This window comes from Neoarius graeffei, chromosome 5, assembly GCF_027579695.1.
Source record: "Neoarius graeffei isolate fNeoGra1 chromosome 5, fNeoGra1.pri, whole genome shotgun sequence".
In the NCBI taxonomy this organism is placed as follows: Eukaryota; Metazoa; Chordata; class Actinopteri; order Siluriformes; family Ariidae; genus Neoarius; species Neoarius graeffei.
In genome coordinates this window covers 41,597,044-41,619,901 of record NC_083573.1, presented here as the reverse complement: position 1 = coordinate 41,619,901, position 22,858 = coordinate 41,597,044, and the positions used below count along the sequence as shown (strand labels likewise).

At 40.9% G+C, this 22,858-nt stretch overlaps 1 protein-coding gene across 2 annotated transcripts in view; it reads right to left on the bottom strand.

The window, feature by feature from the left end:
* The window catches only part of deptor (DEP domain containing MTOR-interacting protein), a 121,439-nt gene extending 100,033 nt beyond the window's left edge, over nucleotides 1-21,406 (bottom strand). For both annotated transcript variants that reach the window (XM_060921728.1, XM_060921727.1), the window contains exons 1-2: nucleotides 21,115-21,406; nucleotides 20,558-20,648 (exon numbers count right to left, since the gene is read on the bottom strand). In XM_060921728.1, coding sequence (XP_060777711.1) covers nucleotides 20,558-20,648; nucleotides 21,115-21,130 — 107 coding nt within the window. In that variant the 5' untranslated portion in view covers nucleotides 21,131-21,406. The remainder of the gene's footprint in view (nucleotides 1-20,557; nucleotides 20,649-21,114) is intronic.
* Between the last annotated feature and the right edge of the window lie 1,452 nt (nucleotides 21,407-22,858).

Below are 22,858 nucleotides of genomic sequence, written 5' to 3'. Positions count from 1 at the left end.
ATAGTATGCACAGTCATGTCTACAGATTCATCTCGTATTTTGTCCAGCGTCTCAATACCACTACTTTGTTTTATAATTGATATGTAATTGAGCCCAATTCTACTCTTTGATTTGTTCAGTTAAGTTGCTGCCAGTTTGGTTATATTATGGTTGTCCTCTATACTAGTAGTTCTCAAAGTAGGGTTCGGGGGCCCCCGGCGGTCCATGAAGGATCGCCAGGAGATCCATGTCTTTTTTTTTTTTTATTTTATTTTGTCACAGTGTTGGAAATCACAACCAAATTTATCAATGTTACTATATTTAGGGGCCCAAGCATGAATGTCAACTCATACCTAAAGTGTAGTATTGGTGGAAAGTTCAGGAAAAGAAAGGTCTATGGTGCCAAAAAACAATATTTTAAATTTTTAAGTAATGTTCATGAAAGAAATGCATACTAAGGGGGCCTGTGGAATTTATTTTACAGATGGATACAAAATGCTTGAGAACTACTGCTCTATACCATAACATCTATTGTTAGCCCTGCTGAATTTTAAAAGTGCCACAAGGTAAACACACATCTCCAAAAAGTTTACCATAAACAGAGCAGGAGCAAAATTACAAACTAAGATCTTAGGAGAGACTCAGCAGTTTGTTGGACGTTCTGGGTGCAGGAGATAGCTGCTGTGTGACTAAAATAAACACAGCTAGTGTATCTTAAGTAAATGAATGCATAAAACCTGAGAAATATTCAAGGCAGCCACCTTTTCAAAAGTGAACTGTAAATACAGTGTCTTGCAAAAATATTCATCCCCCTTGGTGTTTGTCCTGTTTTGTCGCATTACAAACTGGAATTAAAATGGATTTTTGGGGGGTTAGCACCATTTGACTTACACAACACGCCTACCACTTTAAAGGTGCACATTGTTTTTTTTTTATTGTGACACAAATAATAATTAAGATGAAAAAACAGAAATCTGGAGTGTGCATAAGTATTGACACCCCCAAGTCAATACTTTGTAGAGCCACCTTTTGCTGCAATTACAGCTGAAAGTCTCTTGGGGTGTGTCTCTATTAGCTTAGCACAACTAGCCACTGGAATTTTTGCCCATTCCTCAAGGCAAAACTGCTCCAACTCCTTCAAGTTAGATGGGTTGCGTTGGTGTACAGCAATCTTCAAGTTATGCCACAGATTCTCAGTTGGATTGAGGTCTGGGCTTTGACGAGGCCATTCCAAGACATTTAAATGTTTCCCTTTAAACCACTCCAGTGTAGCTTTAGCACTATGTTTAGGGTCATTGTCCTGCTGGAATGTGAACCTTCATCCCAGTCTCAAACCTCTGGCTGACTCAAACAGGTTTTCCTCCAGAATTGCTCTGTATTTAGTGCCATCCATCTTTCCTTCAGTACTGACCAACTTTCCTGACCCTGCAGATGAAAAACATCTCCACAGCATGATGCTGCCACCACCATGCTTCATTGTAGGAATGGTGTTCTCAGGGTCATGGGAAGTGTTGGGTTTGTACCACACATGGCGTTTCCCATGATGGCCAAAAAGTTCAATTTTAGTCTCATCTGACCAAAGAATCTTCTTTCATGTGTTTGGGGAGTCTGCCACATGCTTTTGGGCAAACTCCAAATGTGTTTTCTTATTTTTTTTCTTTAAGCAATGGCTTTTTTCTGGCCACTCTTCCATAAAGCCCCACTATGTGGAGTGTATGGATTAAAGTGGTCCTATGGACAGATACTCCCATCTCTGCTGTGGATCTTTGCAGCTCCTTCAGCATTATCTTTGGTGTATCTCTGATTAATGCCCTCCTTGCCCAGTCTGTGAGTTTTGGTGGGTGGCCTTCTCTTAGATTAGATTAGATTAGATTAGATAAAACTTTATTGATCCCTTTGGGCGGGTTCCCTCAGGGAAATTAAGATTCCAGCAGCATCATTACAGATAAACAGAGAAAAAAAGTAGAGAAAACTTCTCGATAAATTAAAATAAATTAAGTATTTACATATAATATAAAAGAATAAGATATGGGGAAGAGAGGAAGAGGGGGAGGGGGGAAAGAGGGAAGAAGTGGGGTTAGGGTAAGTGTGTGGGGGGGCAGGAAAGATATCACACTTTATATTGCACATTATATTGCTTTATACAATTTGCATTATATAAACTCTTGTCAGGTTTGTAGTGGTGCCATATTTTTTCCATTTTGCTATAATGGATTTAATGGTGCTCCCTGGGATATTCAAAGTTTGGGATATTTTTTATAACCCAACCATGATCTACCGTATACTTCTCCACAACTTTATCTCTGACCTGTTTGGAGTGCTCCTTGGTTCTCATGTTGCTTGCTTAGTAATGTTTCAGGGTCAGGGTCCTTCCAGAACAGGTTGATTTATACAGACATCATGTGACACTTTGATTGCACACAAGTGGATCTTAATCAACTAATTATGTGGCTTATGAAGTGAATTGGTTGGACCAGCTCTTATTTAGGGGTTTCATACAAAAGGGGGTGAAATACCTATGTACACTCCAGATTTTTGTTTTTTTTTCATCTTAACTATTGTTTGTGTCACAATAAAGAAACAATGTGCACCTTTAAAGTGGTAGGCATGTTGTGTAAATCAAATGGTGCTAACCCCCCAAAAATCCCTTTTAATTCCAGCTTGTAATGCGACAAAACAGGACAAACACCAAGGGGGATGAATACTTTTGCAAAACACTGTAGATAATATCATGATCATGCCACATCACTAGCTCAGTTCCAGTATTTGGGATATTTCTTTGAAACACCCTTAGTGATAGTGAGCTGTACATCTTATGATTCATTATGGACGTTCCTTTACCTTTAGCCCAGTCAGATATGATTAATTTCACTCAGAACTGAAAATGGAAAGTCTGCATAGATTAGTTTTTTTTTTTACTGAACAAGTCCTTACCCAGTTTTCTTAACATGTTCCTCTGCAAATATTTGCAACTGATAGTCGTGCTTACGGAAAAGTCATTCTGATTGTGCTACAATCTACCTGCACAAGTGAATGCGTCTCTTACCTTCTAAGTTTTCGTAAACTAAAACTAAAAAAGGAAACTGAAATAATCATGTGAGATCATTATAAAAACTCATGAGGACCTTATGTAATTTTTGTATATTGATATAATGTTCATGATTTAACAATAAATTAAGTTTGTAAATGTATATATTTCTGTTTAATGAGTTTAACATCAACTTGCCATTCTTTACCTTTTCACTTTTTGTTGAACTTACGGACAGTACCAGTCAAAAGTTTGGACACACCTTCTAAATCAATGTTCTTTCTTTATGTTTGTTAATGAAAAGACACCTTATGACTTAAAGTAATGATGGATGTTGTTTCTCTTTACTTAGTTGAGCGGTTCTTGACATAACATGGATTACTACAGTTGTGGAATAGGGCTATTTACTGTATTTTTATTATTTACTATTTATTGTTTGAGCTCAAACGCATTAAGAAGGCAAGAATTTGCACTAATTAACTTTTGACGAGGCAAAGCGGTTAATTGAAAAGCATTACAGGTGAATACCTCATAAAGCTGGTTAAGATAATGCTAATAGTGTGTAAAGTGTCATCAAGGTAAACGCTGGCTACTTTGAAGAATCTAAAACATGAAACATTTTTAGGTTAACACTTTTTTGTTTCCCACATATGTTCATTTCATAGTTTTGTTGTATTCAGTATTGTTCTACAGTGTAGAAAATAGTCAAAATACAGAAAAACCTATGAACGAGTTAGTAGGTGTGTCCAAACTTTTGAATGGTACTGTACATGTTTTGCTTAAGTGGAAATTCTGCTTGAAATGATGTTTGTTGTACACAGACAAAAACAAAGAGAAGAATAAAACAGTAATTAGTCAATAAACTTTTAATAATTAAAAAATGAGACATTTAAACAAACGTTCATTAGAAATAAGGCTGTCATCCAAAAAATGGCAAAGAACGTTCAACACAAATAAACATTCTGAATAAATAAATAAAAAATTACATAAGCAGTTAAAAATATCATTAATATACAGCAACAATTAAAAAAAGCCCAAATAAGCAATTTAAAGTATCATTAACCATGGCTATGGCCATAATAAAGCATGAAACAGTTGGAAATTTTCCAGGAATTTGACCCATGAGCACACGGTCTCCTCACACAGTAAGGAGGCTGATGAAGGAGAGAAAAAAGGGCCAAAGATCACAGTTTTAGAACTGCACAGCTGAATCTTGTGGTTGTTGAGTTTCAAAATCGACTGTTAAACGGCACTTTCATAACAACAAGCTGTTTCCAAGCACTATTTGAAAGAAGCCCTTCCCGAAAGACTCTAACAAAATGCAGTGCCTAAACTACACCAGTTGTCATTGAAACTACATTTGGCATTGTGTGTTGTGGACAGATGAGACTAGCACAAACCCTTTTAGGTCGCGAGTAACAAAGGACACAGCATATAAGGAAACTGATGGTTAATGAATCAAACATACTTCCAAATCAATACAGAAATATTTAGAAATTTTAAAGAAACACAAAATGACCATCTCAGACTACAGATTTGAGTCCTACTGAAAACCTGGCGTCCATATACAGTGGTGCATGAAAGTTTGTGAACCCTTTAGAATTTTCTATATTTTTGCATAAATATGACCTAAAACATCATCAGATTTTCACACAAGTCCTAAAAGTAGATAAGGAGAACCCAGTTAAACAAATGAGACAAAATATTATACTTAGTCATTTATTTATTGAGGAAAATGATCCAATATTGCATATCTGTGAGTGGCAAAAGTATGTGAACCTCTAGGATTAGCAGTTCATTTGAAGGTGAAATTAGAGTCAGGTGTTTTCAATCAATGGGATGACAATCAGGTGTGAGTGGGCACCCTGTTTTATTTAAAGAACAGGGATCTATCAAAGTCTGATCTTCACAACACATGTTTGTGGAAGTGTATCATGGCACAAACAAAGGAGATTTCTGAGGACCTCAGAAAAAGCGTTGTTGATGCTCATCAGGCTGGAAAAGGTTATAAAACCATCTCTAAAGTGTTTGGACTCCACTAATCCACAGTCAGACAGATTGTGTATAAATGGAGGAAACTCAAGACCATTATTACCCTCCCCAGGAGTGGTCGACCAACAAAGATCACTCCAAGAGCAAGGCGTGTAATAGTCGGCGAGGTCACAAAGGACTCCAGGGTAACTTCTAAGCAACTGAAGGCCTCTCTCACATTGGATAATGTTAATGTTCATGAGTCCACCATCAGGAGAACACTGAACAACAAATGGTGTGCATGGCAGGGTTACAAGGAGAAAACCACTGCTCTCCAAAAAGAACATTGCTGCTCGTCTGCAGTTTGCTAAAGATCACATGGACAAGCCAGAAGGCTATTGGAAAAATGTTTTGTGGACGGATGAGACCAAAATAGAACTTTTTGGTTTAAATGAGAAGCGTTATGTTTGGAGAAAGGAAAACACTGCATTCCAGCATAAGAATCTTATCCCATCTGTGAAACATGGTGGTGGTAGTATCATGGTTTAGGCCTGTTTTGCTGCATCTGGGCCAGGACGGCTTGCCATCATTGATGGAACAATGAATTCTGAATTATACCAGCGAATTCTAAAGGAAAATATCAGGACATCTGTCCATGAACTGAATCTCAAGAGAAGGTGGGTCATGCAGCAAGACAACGACCCTAAGCACACAAGTCGTTCTACCAAAGAATGGTTAAAGAAGAATAAAGTGAATGTTTTGGAATGGCCAAGTCAAAGTCCTGACCTTAATCCAATCGAAATGTTGTGGAAGGACCTCAAGCGAGCAGTTCATGTGAGGAAACCCACCAACATCCCAGAGTTGAAGCTGTTCTGTACAGAGGAATGGGCTAAAATTTCTCCAAGCCGGCGTCCAGGACTGATCAACAGTTACCAGAAATGTTTAGTTGCAGGTATTGCTGCACAAGGGGGTCACACCAGATACTGAAAGCAAAGGTTCACATACTTTTGCCACTCACAGATATGTAATATTGGATCATTTTCCTCAATAAATAAACGACCAAGTATAATATTTTTGTCTCATTTGTTTAACTGGGTTCTCTTTATCTACTTTTAGGACTTGTGTGAAAATCTGATGATGTTTTAGGTCATATTTATGCAGAAATATAGAAAATTCTAAAGGCTTCACAAACTTTCAAGCACCACTGTACAGAGAAGTTTATATGGGGAGAAGTCCATATACTGTGCAAAAGTCTTAGACACATGTAAAGAAATGCTGTAGACCAAAAATAGCTTAAAAATAATGAAACGAAATGTTTCAACATTAAAAAAAATACTACAAACAGTCGTAAGCCATAATAAATGAAACAAACAAAGGCAATATTTGGTGTGAGATGACCCTTTGCTTTAAAAAAATAATAGTCTTTGGTACAATTAGTGCAGTTTGATAAGGAAATGAGCTGTAGGTTTTACTGAGCATTTTGCAGTACCAGCTACAGTTCTTCTGGACACTTTGGCTGTCACACTTGCTTCTTAAAGGAGAACTGAAGTCATTTTTAAACTTGCTTTATTATTGTGCTTGCTCAAGCACACTGGCAAGCACACTATTGTTCTTCTTAAGTTTACTTATTCTGCCTTATTCCGACACGTTTTTTGGATCCACTCGTACTCCTCCTAGGGCGTTCGAGATAGAGACACCGTTCCAACTCTGAGATGTCTGGCCCAAAGTGGTGTAGTGTGCTTGTATACAGCTTTTGGATCAACACACCCATTCTCTTGTTCTTGTTGTTTTTCTTTTGGTTTTTCCCATAGAGAATGAATAGGGCTCATGAATCGAATCGTCCTACTTGGACACACTCCATCGCAGATGCACCAAACCTCATGTGATACTTCAGGCCAACTCCCCCGACACATACATGCAATTGGTTCTGACCCGCACTCATATTTTTCCTTTCTTTTTGCTCATCCCTTTTTCCTCCATAGGCTTGCATTGATTTTTGGCCCCATTGAAAATGAATGGTGTTTCAGGAGAAAAACTTTCACTCTCCATCAATTTTTTTAACCAAATGACCAAACTTCAAGAAACTTCACTTGATGCCTCAGGCCAAGTCCCCACACAGATCCATCCCCTCATCTGAGACCTGCACTCATCTTTTCCTTGGTTTTCACGCATCTCTTTTTACCTCCATAGGCTTCCATTGATTTTTGGCCCCATTCAAATGAATGGAGTTTTGCTCAGTAACACTTCACCACACATCCATCAAACTTCATATGGCACCTCAGGCCAAATCACCATCACACACATGATATCGATTCTGACCCACACTCGTCTTTGTCTTGCCTTTCATCCGTCCATTTTGTCTCCATTTTGCCGCTAATCAGTGGAAGCTTGACTGAGTCATTCCTCCCTTTCCCCATAGGTGATGATGCATTTGGCAAGGATCTGCTCATTTGAGACTTTGACAGCAAATCAACTTCAACTCAACGGCCACTTTGTTAGGAATACTTACACGCACACACGATAGCAATTGGCATATAAGCATTCACATGTTAGCATGCTAGCTGTTAGCATGTTACCCATTATGATATCATGCCTGCTGTTAGCTCGCGAGTTGTTAGCATGTTCACCATTAGCATGTTATCATGAGAGCTGTTAACATGTTAGGATTAGCATGGTAGCATGCAGAGTTCGCATGTTTGCTGTTCGCGAGTTTGCCTGAGCATGTTAGTATGCTAACTGTTAGCATGTTAGCTGGTCACCCTCGGCATGTTAGCATGCTAAAAGTTAACATACTAGCCATTAGCATGTTAGCCTGTTAGCTGTTAGCATGATAGCTGTCAGCATATTAGCCTTAAAGTGTTAGAATTTTAACAAATAGCATGTTAATCATTAGCATGTTAGAATGCTAGCTGTTAGCATGTTATCTATTAGCATGTTAGCATTAACATGTTAACATGCTAAAAGCTAGCATGTTAGTATGCTATTAGCATGTTCGTATGCTAACTGTTAGCATGCTAGTTGTTAGCATGTTGGCATGCTAGCTTTTAGCATGCTAGCATGATAGCTGTTCTGCTACAGCTCAGCAAGCACACTGCATTTTCTCTGCAGAAATGCAGTCTAGTTGCAATTAAATATTATATTTATCGGCCTGTTCAGTTTTTAGCCATGTTGAATTTAGTTCGTTTGGTCCACGGCAGGCATCGCTTATCCGCGCGATCTTCACGACATTTGTGTGAGACTTCGAAACGTGAAGTGTCAACCAGGTGTCAGTGCCGCCACTTTGAAAACTGTTTTCCAAAAGAAATATTGCACAAAAACGAGTTTAAATGACGATTACTGCCTACTTTTTTCAAACTTTCCTGATTGCTATCAAAAAAAAAAAAAACTTCCGGCTTGATTACATCAGCATTTGAAAGAGGACGCGTGCGTCTTTTGACAACGTTGGCAGATGCCAGTCACTTTGATTTCTGCTATACTTCCGTCCTACGATGTCTCGCACAGGTCTCAACGAATCTTGTTTACGGCCATCGCTTTGACATATGGGCTGATATATTACAGAGCATATTTCAAACACTCATAACTTGCTATAGCAGCGACAAAATAGCGATCAAAAATGCATTCCTATATTTCATAAAAAGAGATAAATAGAATTTTGATAATAAAAAATTTGCCTTCAGTTCTCCGTTAATTTTGCAGCAAAACCCAGTAGCCTTCATTATGTTTTCTTTTTTAATCTGAAAATGGTCTCTTGTGTATTTTGCTGCTCAGATACACACTTTTTTTCCCCTGTAACATTTAATTTTGTGCTGGAAAATGAACGTTTGGAACTCTAAAGTATTTTTGTACTGACTCGATAATGTAGAAGTCATCAAACAGAAATCAATAACAAAAGTTCGTATGAAAAAAATAGGGTGCCTAAGACTTTTGCACAATACTATATACAAACATTCCAATATAAAGGACTTTACAATGTTATGTATGAAGGACTGGACTAAAGTTCCCTCTACAAGCGTCTCTAGTCTTGTTAGACGTTACTGGACTCCGTGCTGTTATTCCCTACAGGGCAAATGTCACAAAATATTACTTGTAAAAGAGTGCTGTTCATTTTGAAACCAGAGTTTTGTAGAAAGATTGCACTACTTTGATGTTTGAAACACATGAACCTTGGACCTTGGAGCTGTGAGGTGGCAAGATTACCCACGGCACCATTGTGCTGCCCTGCTGGCTTTAAATAATCAAGGAAAATGGCTCCATAATGAAATGTTAACGCCGTTAAAAATGCAGTATTGAAAGGAGAACATCCAATAAGTAAATTCATTTAAAAGTTTAAATGCTGAATCAATGAAATTGTATTCTATAATGATTTAATCAGGGTGATACGATGACACAACTTTTGTCTGTACTGAGTTTCACATTGTGGCAGTGGGGGCGAGGTCAAGTGTCGGTTTGTGAATGGAGGGCGGGGCCAGGGAAGGTGAGTGACAAAGTGATCACACCTGTTGTCAATTGATGTTGTGTCTGTTTCAGTGATGACAAAGCAGTAAAAAGGAGGGAGAGAGCAAAGAGATGGCTTTCTCCCGTGTGTGCGTATTTACATGCAAGTTGACGTTAAGCTGAAAAGCGAGAGTCAAAATAAAAAGGACTGTGTTTGGCATCATTTTCCCACCTGTCTGCACTTCAGTGTTCCACCCACCCTCAGGGACATACAACACATGTATTCTCCATGTGTGGGTTTCCTCTGGGTTCTCTGGTTTTCTCATTCTTTCCATAAATGCACCAGTTCGTGGATTGGCAATGCTAAATTGTTCCTAAGTGTGAACGATTGTGTGCGTGGTGCCTATGAACTGGTGTCCATTTCAGGGTGTATTCCTAGAATCTTGAGTTCTCTTTTTTGGGAGTCCAGTATATTATTTGGTGGTATTTGCAGATTGCATTTGGCCATTTAATGGTACGTTCAGCCCCAAAGTGGCGAGAGGATTAAAATTCTCTCTTACTGCTTTGCCAATGATGCTGCCGAAGTTCATGGACGCTCTGTGATGTACTGTAGATGCAATAGACAGCTACAAGTTTGTTCAGAACGCTTGGTCTTGCAACATTTATTTAAAAGGGCCAAAAAGCAAAAACACGTCAAATGGTATCTTTGTGCCAACTGACCACAAGCAGGTTATAAATCGATCGATGAAGGAAAATAATCAACAATTATTATTACATGTTTGGCAAGAAAAAATCTAATGGCATAAACTAATTAAAAGCCAGTTGTGTAATGTGACTTTTGTGTTGATGCTAATAAATGCTAAGTCAAATTTCAACATGCAGTTTATTTGTTTTTTTTTTAGTATACTTGTACACAAACAAGGACACATCATAAATAATGGGGAAACCTGCCATCGTAATAATTAATCTCTTCTCCACTGTACTTGGGAATGATTTGAACAGAACCAAAATTTACATGACTGTGCTCTCTGATATTCTCTAGAGCAGAGCATTTCTAAATTCCGATTGGTTGCCGCTAAACCGCGTCATATCTCATTACCATAATGTTTCCTGGACTTTTACTTTATTCTGACACCCTCACTCATCTCATCTCATTATCTCTAGCCGCTTTATCCTTCCACAGGGTCGCAGGCAAGCTGGAGCCTATCCCAGCTGACTACGGGCGAAAGGCGGGGTACACCCTGGACAAGTCGCCAGGTCATCACAGGGCTGACACATAGACACAGACAACCATTCACACTCACATTCACACCTACGGTCAATTTAGAGTCACCAGTTAACCTAACCTGCATGTCTTTGGACTGTGGGAGAAACCGGAGCACCCGGAGGAAACCCACACGGACACGGGGAGAACATGCAAACTCCACACAGAAAGGCCCTCGCCGGCCCCGGGGCTCGAACCCAGGACCTTCTTGCTGTGAGGCGACAGCGCTAACCACTACACCACCGTGCCGCCCTGACACCCTCACTGCTCAAGATTTACTACCAATGGCCATGCCACTGCTCACTGCCTAGAAACGCTGACTCACAGGAAATGAACAAATACTGGTTGTTTGGGTGGCATGGTCATGTAGTGGTTAGCACTGTCGCCTCACAGCAAGAAAGCTCTGGGTTCGAGCACAGTGGCCGATGGAGGCCTTTCTGTGTGGAGTCTGTATGTTCTCCCCGTGTGTGTGTCCACCAGGTGCTCCAGTTTCCCTCACAGTTCAAAGACATGTGGTTAGGGGGTGTTAACATGGGACAGCCATGGCCTGAAGGTTGGGCTGAAGTGCCCTTGAGCTAGGCACCTAACCCCCAACTGGGTTAACTATAGCCTACTGCTCTGTATGCCCACTGCTCTGGGTATATGTGTGTGCTCACTGCTTCAGATGGGTTAAAGGTAGACTGACTTTCAGATTTTTCAAGGTCATAAAAAGAATTTTCCCTGACACCCAATTATTTTTGTTTAGTAGACCAAAAGCTATTGAATTCAAATCACAGACTTCCAATTTTATTACTTGTTTTAAAAATAGGACAATTAATGAATTTAGGGCCATAGGGCCCTAAATTCTTCGCTATTTTTTCCTGCTTCACCATGACACACAATACAAGATACCACGTCATGCATCACGTGGTGGGCTTTCTCCGTTTATGCAAGGCATTGTGGGATACAGATTTAAAACAGGAGAAAAAATGGAAGACGCGAGTGTGCGAATGAAACGTGAAAGACCGACTACGATAACGGAAAGCGAGAAGAAAAGACGTTATGTTGCGAAGGAAAGGAAATGCAGGACCAAACTCATAAATATCGGCGGTTAGCGAGCACCTCGGTGTGATCAGCTGTTCGTTTAGCGACAGAATGATGGAACTGTCAGTGCACGGTCAAAGGTAAACCTGCGCATGTGCACATGGACTTCCTCTGTCTGCTTGACTTCGCGAAGCGAGCGATTTCATGCATATTATTTGCTCGGGAATCCCCTCAAATTAAATAACTTCCCAGCCACAAATTGGCCTGATATTTTTTAGATATTACAGAAATAAACATACATCACAATCACCAAATTTCAGAGAGAACTACATTTCACCGATTTTATGAAATCGAAAGGCTGTCTACTTTTAAATGCAGATGAGGAATTTCACTGTGTGCTTAAGTCTGTGCTTGAGTGTACGTGTGACAAATAAAAGCTTCTTCTTCTTCTTCTTAGCTGACGTGCTGTAAATTGAGTGTGGCTTCTTCGGGATCTATTTCTGCTCATGGAGCAAAAATAAACAGAACATTTGGCCATATTGTGTCCAAAATGTCACTTACTTGATATTAATTTCTTGTTTATAGAACTATTCTATTAAAAGCAATATCACACTTGGGGTCGTGCTGCTGTAATGAACATCAGCATGGCTGTGATTAGCAACGGCCGAATCACAGTCACGCTGCACTCCCTCTCATGTGATACTGCTTAAAGGTCATAGGCAATGGTCGGAGGTGAAACGTAGAATATCAACTTTATTGTCTAGAAGAACGACCCAAAAAGCGAATTCAATTTTCCTGGTGTCTAATTTGCACCCTAAAATTGAATAAAATGGTTAAAATATACTGTTTCGCCCAATTTCCGAAGGTTTATTTACATCTCACTTATGTGCACTTTCACCGCCAGGGGACCGTCACCATGACGTCATTTAAGCCAAACAGACCAGGAGCAGCTCTGTGTTTACCTGCGAACCGAGCACACTAGGGTGCATCAGTTGCCCCCTAAAAATGAAAAGTTCCTCCGATCATGATGCATTTTTGTTTTTATGTTCCTTTTGGTAAGAAAACACACTGGGTTTGACAAAATTCAAAAGTTTAATGGTGGTACCAGGAGCTCAAAGTTATGGAAAAAGCTGCTATTTTATGACTTTTATGACAAAATTTTTATCACTTTTCATGAAACATTATGGCACCTTAATAGAGTATACCAAATATCTTAGATACACATTTTTAGTACATATTCTAAATATATTATCAAGCACAGTTTGAGTTTTAGCTGTTCATTGAATCATTGTTCAGCTACTTTTAAACAATATAAATGTATTATGAATCACATTAATGCTTCTCAATCCCTTGCAAAGGTTCTTAACATGATCTCTGGCTCACAAGAAATCAATAAATGGAGTCCAACATTGTGATTCAAACCTTACGCGAAAACATAAAATAAGCGTTTTTTGGCAAAAAATGAACCTCATGGTGCCACCATTAGACTTTTGAATATGGTCAAAAAATTTTACAGGATGTCTTTATTGGTGAAAAGGAACACCCAAACAAAAATGCATCAGATTTTATGAAAGTGAGGGCAACTGATGCACCCTAGAGCACACGTGTACGGACTTTGGTCGTGAGAGGTTGTGTAAAATGTCTGAAAGCGATGGCGATTTTGAAGTAGGGACTCTCCAAATTGAATATCGAGAGGTGAAACCATATATGTATGAACCTATGGCCGTTGCGAAGCAATTGGTAAATGTGGCTCACTGGTTTGACCGTGCGGCCTCGGAATCGGACAGCGACTCGGCCGACTCTGATCGCGGTGACCCCGGACCTCAACAAGACTCGCGCCCAAACGATTTATCCTGGTAATTATGATAAATTCCTACTTTCGTCGTAATCCTAAATAAGAGCCCTTTTGAAGAATAATTAAACCGCCCTCCCTAGTGGATATAGGTAACGATTACTTGACAGTGCGCCGGTAGGCCACATTAGCCTGCCATCCGTGGCATTATACTATTTATAGCCGACTCTAAGCGAGGAAATATCCCTTTGTCTCATTTCCACAATGATTGTACAGGATCCCTCAGGATTCTTGACTTGTCAATTGCAAGCAAAAGTAAAAATGTTCACCTCCAATCTTCTCCTTTTTGCTTGAGCATTGCTGCTCCGTTTCTTCTTTGTTTGATTTTGTTTCACGCGCACAATCCACTCTCTCCACCTCGTCTCCTCTTCCGGAAAAAAACAACCCTCTGGCTTCACGCACACAATCCACTCTCTCTCCCTCGTCTCCTCTTTCGGAAAAAGCCAACCCACTCGCTCCGCCTCTTCTCCTTTTTTGGAAAAAGCCAACCCTCTCGCTCTGCCTCTTCTCCTTTTTCAGAAAAAGTCAACCCACTCGCTCCGCCTCTTCTCCTCTTCCGGAAAAAGCCAATCCACTCTCTCTGCCTCTTCTCCTCTCTCGGAAAAAGGTAAAAACTTCTTCCTGAACCGGTCCCGTTGTTACAGTTCACTGCACAACAACAAGGCATGGTTTTTCTTTGGAAATTCCTGAACACACATCTGCACTCAAGCCGAATGGCAATGTAAGTAAACAGAAGTGGACTCAACTCAAGCGGTTTGTTTGTCTTAAATGCCGTCATGCGCCAAGTGGTCACGAAAATAGCCGAACACAAATTTGCTGCAATCCACACTAACTAATTTTAATTATTACTTATTAACAATACTTCTTGGGACCAGAAGAAAATTACTGAGGGTTTTTTGAACATATAAAGTTTCAAATGTGCATAAAATCAAAACCGTTGCCTACGAGCTTTAATTATATCACACTTTTAAGATTTTCATTTGACTCACCCTCATATTTTAAAAAGTGCATGTTTTACTGTAAAATGATGAGTGTGATTCTATGATAATTAAACATCCTTTCAAAACACTGAGCCTGTACCTGTAATGTTGTCTTATTTTACACTACCGTTCAAAAGTTTGGGGTCACTTTGAAATGTCCTTATTTTTGAAAGAAAAGCACTGTTCTTTTCAATGAAGATCACTTTAAACTAATCAGAAATCCACTCTATACATTGCTAATGCGGTAAATGACTATTCTAGCTGCAAATGTCTGGTTTTTGGTGCAATATCTCCATAGGTGTATAGAGGCCCATTTCCAGCAACTCTCACTCCAGTGTTCTAATGGTACAATGTGTTTGCTCATTGCCTCAGAAGGCTAATGGATGATTAGAAAACCCTTGTACAATCATGTTAGCACAGCTGAAAACAGTTGAGCTCTTTAGAGAAGCTATAAAACTGACCTTCCTTTGAGCAGATTGAGTTTCTGGAGCATCACATTTGTGGGGTCGATTAAATGCTCAAAATGGCCAGAAAAATGTCTTGACTATATTTTCTATTCATTTTACAACTTATGGTGGGAAATAAAAGTGTGACTTTTCATGGAAAACACTAAATTGTCTGGGTGACCCCAAACTTTTGAATGGTAGTGTATATTTCTTCAAACTAATAAACATGTTTAGGGCATTCTGTACCAGTGTATACAGTAATCTGCAACATGTTTTTACTCATGAATGCAAAATAACAAAACTCCCAGAATAGTGCAGTATATAGTAGTAAGGTACAGCGAGACACCCATAACACCTTCCCTCTGTATGTGTATATTTACGTGGTTTCACTTTTGCTTTTAAATCCCCAAGCTGATTTTAAGGTACTTTTGCTGGTGGCAACATGCACCATGATGGATATTCTGTGACTGTATTTCACTTGTAATATTTTATCGTTTATAGTTTGACTATGATTACATCCTGATTACACAGACTTGTTTCAGCACTCACATTTAGTTCCTGCTGTCTCACACTTGTGTGTGTGTTTAGTTTCAGCTATCTCAGTTATTCCTACTGCTATCTCACATGTTTCACCAGCGAACATAGAATCGCGCTACGGTACCAGGCATTTATAGGACATTTGGATTTTGGCCAAAGTGAGTTTTAATCGGACATGTACAATAAAAGACAGCTGTTAGGGTTGTGTACGAAACATAAAACTTCATAAGAGGCAGAAAATAAGGTGGACTACTCTGAGGTGGTGTTTACATTAGACCATATCCGTATCGTTTTCGTCGCGGATGCACTGTCCATGCACATTAAAACGCCGGGAAACGACTCCACAGGCGGAACAGTTTGAATCCGCCAGGGCCCACGTATTCAACCCAGTACGTGTCTGATCCGGTGCTGTGTAAACACTGAGGAACGAGGATACGCAGTGCTGAGCTCTAGCTGACGTCGTCATTGGACAACGTCACTGTGACATCCACCTTCTTGATTCGCTGGCGTTGGTCATGCCACGTTGGTCATGTGACGCGACTGCTGAAAAAAGGCACGGACGGCTCAGTCCCGAATCACTGCTCGTGCGCTTCACTCGCGCGCTCTGTGAGCTGCGCAGGGCCGGACTGCGCACCCTCCAGAGGGCACTCGCTGTTCAGGGCGGAGTGATTTGGAGCGCAGGATGCCTGAGTGCGGAGGAGGAAGCGCTGAGCCGCACTGAGGTTTATTTACACATTTCAACTTATGTGCCGTCTAATTAGTCATGTGATTAGCGTATCCGTGTATTGGCGTTGCTGTGTGCACGCGAATCGTGTACTGGTGTTGCTGTGTGCACGCGAATCGTTTTAAAAACGTTAATCTGATGATCCGCTGATACGGTCTAATGTAAACACCACCTGAGAATAGCATCTTTTTATTTCCCAGGTTGGTCAATTGCTGGAAAATTGCTCTAATGGCATGCTGATCACTCTTTAAAAGGTCTATACTTGGACTGTATTCCACTTCACTATGTTACTTGGGTTAAAAGCCTCTGCCATCTGAGTCAATGTAAATGCGAATGAATCCAGCAACGCTGGCAACACCTCCCTCTGAGTGCACTCCACTCAGGCTACATCCACACGACAACGGCAACGAGATGTTATTTAAAAATATATTGCGTCCAAATGGGCAACAATCAGTAAAATATCAGGTCCATATGGCAACGCAACGCTTGCTGAAAACGATGCAATACACATGCCACACCTCTAGGGGCGCTGTAAGACGGTCCCTTCGGAGACACCAGAACAATAGAAGAAGTAACGACGCATGTGCATAAACTATTATGCACGAGACTTCATATTAGCCACAAAGTCAGGAAAATCTGTTTGTAAAATTACATTATAATGACCAAATACAATGAAAAGTATTTTTCCAGTCTCACCTGTGAAAGGTAATCCCATGTGATCTCGTTTGGACGGCAAACCTGTTGGTACAGTTAAACGCAGCTAATCTTTATTCTCCGCTTTGACCTATCCAAAATGGCGGCGAGGATGACGTATGATTCTACGCGGAAGGCGGCGTCTTCAATGGTCCGGAATAAATTGAATGATACACGTTGATGGATTAATTTGTTGTTTCTCACCTGTGAAAGGTAATCCCATATGATCTCGTTTGGACGGTAAACCTGTTGGTACAGTTAAACGCAGCTAATCTTTATTCTCCGCTTTGACCTCTCCAATATGGCGGCGAGGATGACGTATGATTCTACGCGGAAGGCTGCGTCTTTAATGGTCCGGAATAAATTGGATTAATTTGCTCCTCTACGCCCTTTTTGAGGAATGTATTGTCGGACTTAAATCAACATCTGAAGAGGTGAAATCGCTCCTTTTTTCCCCTATTTTTGCTGGCGGGATTGCACCATTACATAATAAATATTCACAGTGAAAATATTTTGTAAGCGCGTTTCATGAACCAAGTTATAGGATTTGTTGACAACTCGCATCGCAATGAGAAGATCATTGGCACTACTGGTGTTAAGAATCAGACCATTTCATAAATGAATATTTTGCTGTAGAGCTGCAGTGTTTGTACAATTGCATGTTTTTGCTTCACTATTACTGTCACTATTCTGCTTCTTGCATTACTACTGTGAACTAACACTGAACATAATAATAATAATAATAATAATATCCAAGCTCGTGTTTCACTCTCACTAGTGCTCTGTAAGGCTTTTTTCTGGTGATATCCTGGTGATATTCGTTACACTTCTACCCGGCGTGAAGCACTCACAGTCATGTGGTTGTGACGTCATCGTAAACAAATCCGTTCTACTCATCCAGACGACTTCACAACGGCAACGTTGCCAGATCTTTCCACTCTGGAACCTGTTCTCAAAAAGATTGCGATTTGGGCACCCAAAACGCCGGTGCCGTGTGGACGCCAGGCCTAAACGATAAGCAATTGTATCGGAGTCACCTGAATCCGTTGCCGTGTGGACAGGGCCTCAGTGTCTTCAGTCCTCACACATCAGCTGACAGCTGCATGGCTTTCACTGGTGTAACACATTCATATTGCTACACTACTGAGAGGCCATTCACAGCTCAGAGATATCTTTAGAGTTTTATGGTTTTATGGGTCAAGGCCATGTTCTCTTCTACAACAGTAGCAAATCCAGTCATCGGCATGCCCAGAAATTCTTCTAACCAAATATACATAGCTCTCAAATGTCAAATTTAGCTCACATGGCTGTCCAGTGTAGTCCATGTTCAAATGAATGAGAGCTCTCTCGCTCACCTTTGTTTAGATCAGAGCGTAGCAGCACATTGGCCGAATCCCAAACCATATACAGTACTACTGTACTAGACACATCTGGAACTGATGAAAATGTGAAGATTTTTCCTTGCTTGTGAGTGCTGAGGTGGAAATTCAAATTTTTTTTAATGATATCTTCTTTTTGGAATAGACTGGAACAACTAGATGAGCAGGTAATCTTTAGGGATGTTAAGGAAAGCTGAACACTGATGGTACACACACACACACACACACACACACACACACACTAGGGTGCATCAGGCCAAGTTTACATTAGACCGTATCTGTCTCGTTTTCTTCGCGGATGCACTGTCCGTTTACATTAAAACGCCTGGAAACGCCGGGAAACGGGAATCCGCCAGGGTCCACGTATTCAATCCAGATCGTGTCTGGTCCGGTGCTGTGTAAACATTGAGAATACGCGGATACGCTGTGCTGAGCTCTAGCTGGCGTCGTCACTGGACAATGTCACTGTGACATCCACCTTCCTGATTCGCTGGCGTTGGTCATGTGACGCGACTGCTGAAAAACGGCGCGGACTTCCGCCTTGTATCACCTTTCATTAAAGAGTATAAAAGTATGAAAATACTGCAAATACTGATGCAAATACTGCCCATTGTGTAGTTATGATTGTCGTTAGGCTTGCCATCCTTCCACTTGCAAGTGGTAAGTGACGCGCATGCCCGATATGCACGGAGATCACACACACAGCGGCTCAGTCCCAAATCACTGCTCGTGCGCTCCACTCGCGCGCTCTGTGAGCTGCGCAGGGCCGGAGTGCGCACCCTCCAGAGGGCACTCGCTGTTCAGGGCGGAGTGATTTGGAGCGCAGGATGCCTGCGGAGCCGAGCGTATCCGTGTATTGGCGTTGCTGTGTGCACGCGAATCATGTATTGCCGTTGCTGTGTGCACACTAATCGTTTTAAAAACGTTAATCTGATGATCCGCTGATACGGTCTAATGTAAACCCCACCTCAGTTGCCCTCACTTTCATAAAATCTGATGCATTTTTGTTTGGGTGTTCCTTTTCACCAATAAAGACATCCTGTAAAATGTTTTGACCATATTCAAAAGTCTAATGGTGGCACCATGAGGTTCATTTTTTGCCAAAAAAACGCTTATTTTATGTTTTCGCGTAAGGTTTGAATCACAATGTTGGACTCCATTTATTGATTTCTTGTGACCCAGAGATCATGTTAAGAACCTTTGCAAGGGATTGAGAAGCATTAATGTGATTCATAATACATTTGTATTGTTTAAAAGTAGTTGAACAATGATTCAATGAACAGCTAAAACTCAAACTGTGCTTGATAATATATTTAGAATATGTACTAAAAATGTGTATCTAAGATATTTGGTATACTCTATAAGGTGCCATAATGTTTCATGAAAAGTGATCGAAATTTTTTCATAAAAGTCATAAAATAGCAGCTTTTTCCATAACTTTGAGCTCCTGGTGCCACCATTAAACTTTTGAATTTTGTCAAAATATTTCACCCAGTGTGTTTTCTTACCAAAAGGAACATCTCATCTCATCTCATTATCTGTAGCCGCTTTATCCTGTTCTACAGGGTCGCAGGCAAGCTGGAGCCTATCCCAGCTGACAACGGGCGAAAGGCGGGGTACACCCTGGACAAGTCACCAGGTCATCACAGGGCTGACACATAGACACAGACAACCATTCACACTCACATTCACACCTACGGTCAATTTAGAGTCACCAGTTAACCTAACCTGCATGTCTTTGGACTGTGGGGGAAACCGGAGCACCTGGAGGAAACCTACGCGGACACGGGGAGAACATGCAAACTCCACACAGAAAGGCCCTCGCTGGCCACGGGGCTTGAACCCGGACCTTCTTGCTGTGAGGTGACAGCGCTAACCACTACACCACCGTGCCGCCCCCAAAAAACAAAAATGCATCATGATCGGAGGAACTTTTCATTTTTAGGGGGCAACTGATGCACCCTAACACACACGTCAATATAGACTACTCAAATACAGGTCACTGTCAAGTGTAAAGTAAGGCGTTTGGGATTGGACATGGATGAAAGAGTCCTTTGTTTAGGTAGTAGGCTACAGTAACACACTGATGTTACACTGATGCTGTGTCCTAAAACATTCCAAGTATGACGTCATAATATGTTCGCATATTATTGGGATTATTTCGCACAGAAATCACCTCGCACACTATTCACCAGGTCAGTGTGTGGTTCGGGACACAGCCTGTGTCCTGTTTAGAATTACACCTACCTCAACTGCTCGCCTGTAATGAGGACTTCAGCCATGCGCTCCAGCTCAGCAGCTTTGTTCTGCATCATGGTCTGCCCGATTGAGTCCATCTCTGAACATGACATAGCCACAAAAGCGGGGGGGGGGGGGGAGCATGGAAATGAGAATTCACTCACCTACGACAGATTATAATATAACCATCTATCATGGTCAGTGACTCGCCTCAATGGTCAGTGTTGTTCTTGTTCATTATCTCTAGTATAAATGCAGACAGTTTTTCAGTATATAGGAATTTAAAACCACAACTAGCTCCTCAAAATAAGGAGGACATTAATCTTACACATTTCTCTGCTCCTGACTGATCAGGATGAGCAATTTTCTAATGAGTAATAATGACAGGTGGCACAGTTATAACACATTACTGAAGAAGAAGAAGAAGAAGAAGAAGAAGAAGAAGATCACCTGGTTGTTATTATTATTATTATTATTATTATTATTATTATTATTATGAAAGTGTTTCCAACAAATCCAGAATAATGTTTTGGGATCAGATCACCACTGAGTTGTTCTGTCCATACCTGGAGCCTGACTCATTGAGCCCTTGTGTCCTGTGGCTCTTTAAATCCAACTGACAGCCGCAAACTTCTGCCTTTTGTATCCCATCAAGCAAAGCTCTGGCTCTTTCCAGTCGCACAAAAGACACTTCTGGATGGAAAATAATACACAATGCACACGGATTTCTTCTTCAGAATTCTGTCCAAGGCTGTCAGTGAATTAAAGATCATATGTCGAGATCATGAGTGGTCCAGCAGTGTGTGAGTGATCAGTGTCTCTGCCCAGACGAGTGCTGATTGTTTACTATCCTGCAGTAAAAGCACGCCTTGGGCACTGAGCAGGGCGGGGCCACTCAGTGGGGGAGGGCACTGAGCAGGGCGGGGCCACTCACTGGGGGAGTGCACTGAGCAGGGCGGGGCCACTCACTGGGGGAGTGCACTGAGCAGGGCGGGGCCACTCAGTGGAGGAGTGCACTGAGCAGGGCGGGGCTTGGCAACACGTCATTTCACACACGTTATTGCCATTTTTAAAAAAAAACCTAAATGTAGAGAAATTAGTGATTTGCAAAAAATAAAAAATTAAAGGTTGTGCCAATAACTTATGTGGACGTTTATGTAATTCCACAAGCTATAGCTTTTAATTTCACTAGCCTATTTCACAAACATTTATCCTCTTCCTTTATTTCAATTTTTCACATTTAGGGAACGTAAAAACCAACCAAACAAAGCCGAGTCTGTTTTACAAGCCGAAAAACTAAAATCTTTGCCTCGATCCCAAATAGCATCCTACTTCCTACATAAGTGCACTACACCTGGTTTCAAAACCAAAGCTTCGGTGCTATGTTCTGTGCACTATATGTGGATTATGCAGGCGTTTGGGATACCGCCTTCACTGTGGAGTAAAAACTGTCGCTATAGCGACATCTAGTGGATAACCGCTGTGATAACCGCCTATAATACCAACAGGGCGAAGAAAACGTCACACTCGATGCGGGGTTGCCAGATCCGTTGTGTATCTCTCAGAATTGGAATTTAATTTCATACATCCATCCATTATCTGTAGTGGCTTATCCTGTTCTAGAGGGTCGCAGGCAAGCTGGAGCCTATCCCAGCTGACTATGGGTGAGAGGCGGTGTACACCCTCGACAAGTCTCCAGGTCATCGCAGGGCTGACACATAGAGACAAACAACCATTCACACTCACACCTATGGTCAATTTAGAGCCACCAATTAGCCTAACTTGCATGTCTTTGGACTGTGGGGGAAACCGGAGACACACAGACACAAAGAGAACTCCACACAGAAAGGCCCTCGCCGGCCATGAACCCAGGACCTTCTTGATGTGAGGCGACAGTGCTAACCACTACACCACCGTGCTGCCCCAGTGGGTTTATCATAATTGTCAATATCTCATAATACTGAACTAATTTCCTTATTATGACTTTCTATCTCATATTTGATACATATGGTATCTCATATGACTTAGTATGTCATTATGATATCCATCCATCCATTATCTGTAACCACTTATCCTGTGCAGGGTCACGGGTAAGCTGGAGCCTATCCCAGCTGACTATGGGTTAGAGGCGGGGTACACCTTACTAAAAAATTAGTAAGTGTGTTCACTAACATACAACACAATACACTGTTACAGCATAAGTAGATTTTAGTTCATATACTGTACTACTGTACATTTAATATATATATATATATATATATATATATATATATATATATATATATATATAGGCGGCACGGTGGTGTAGTG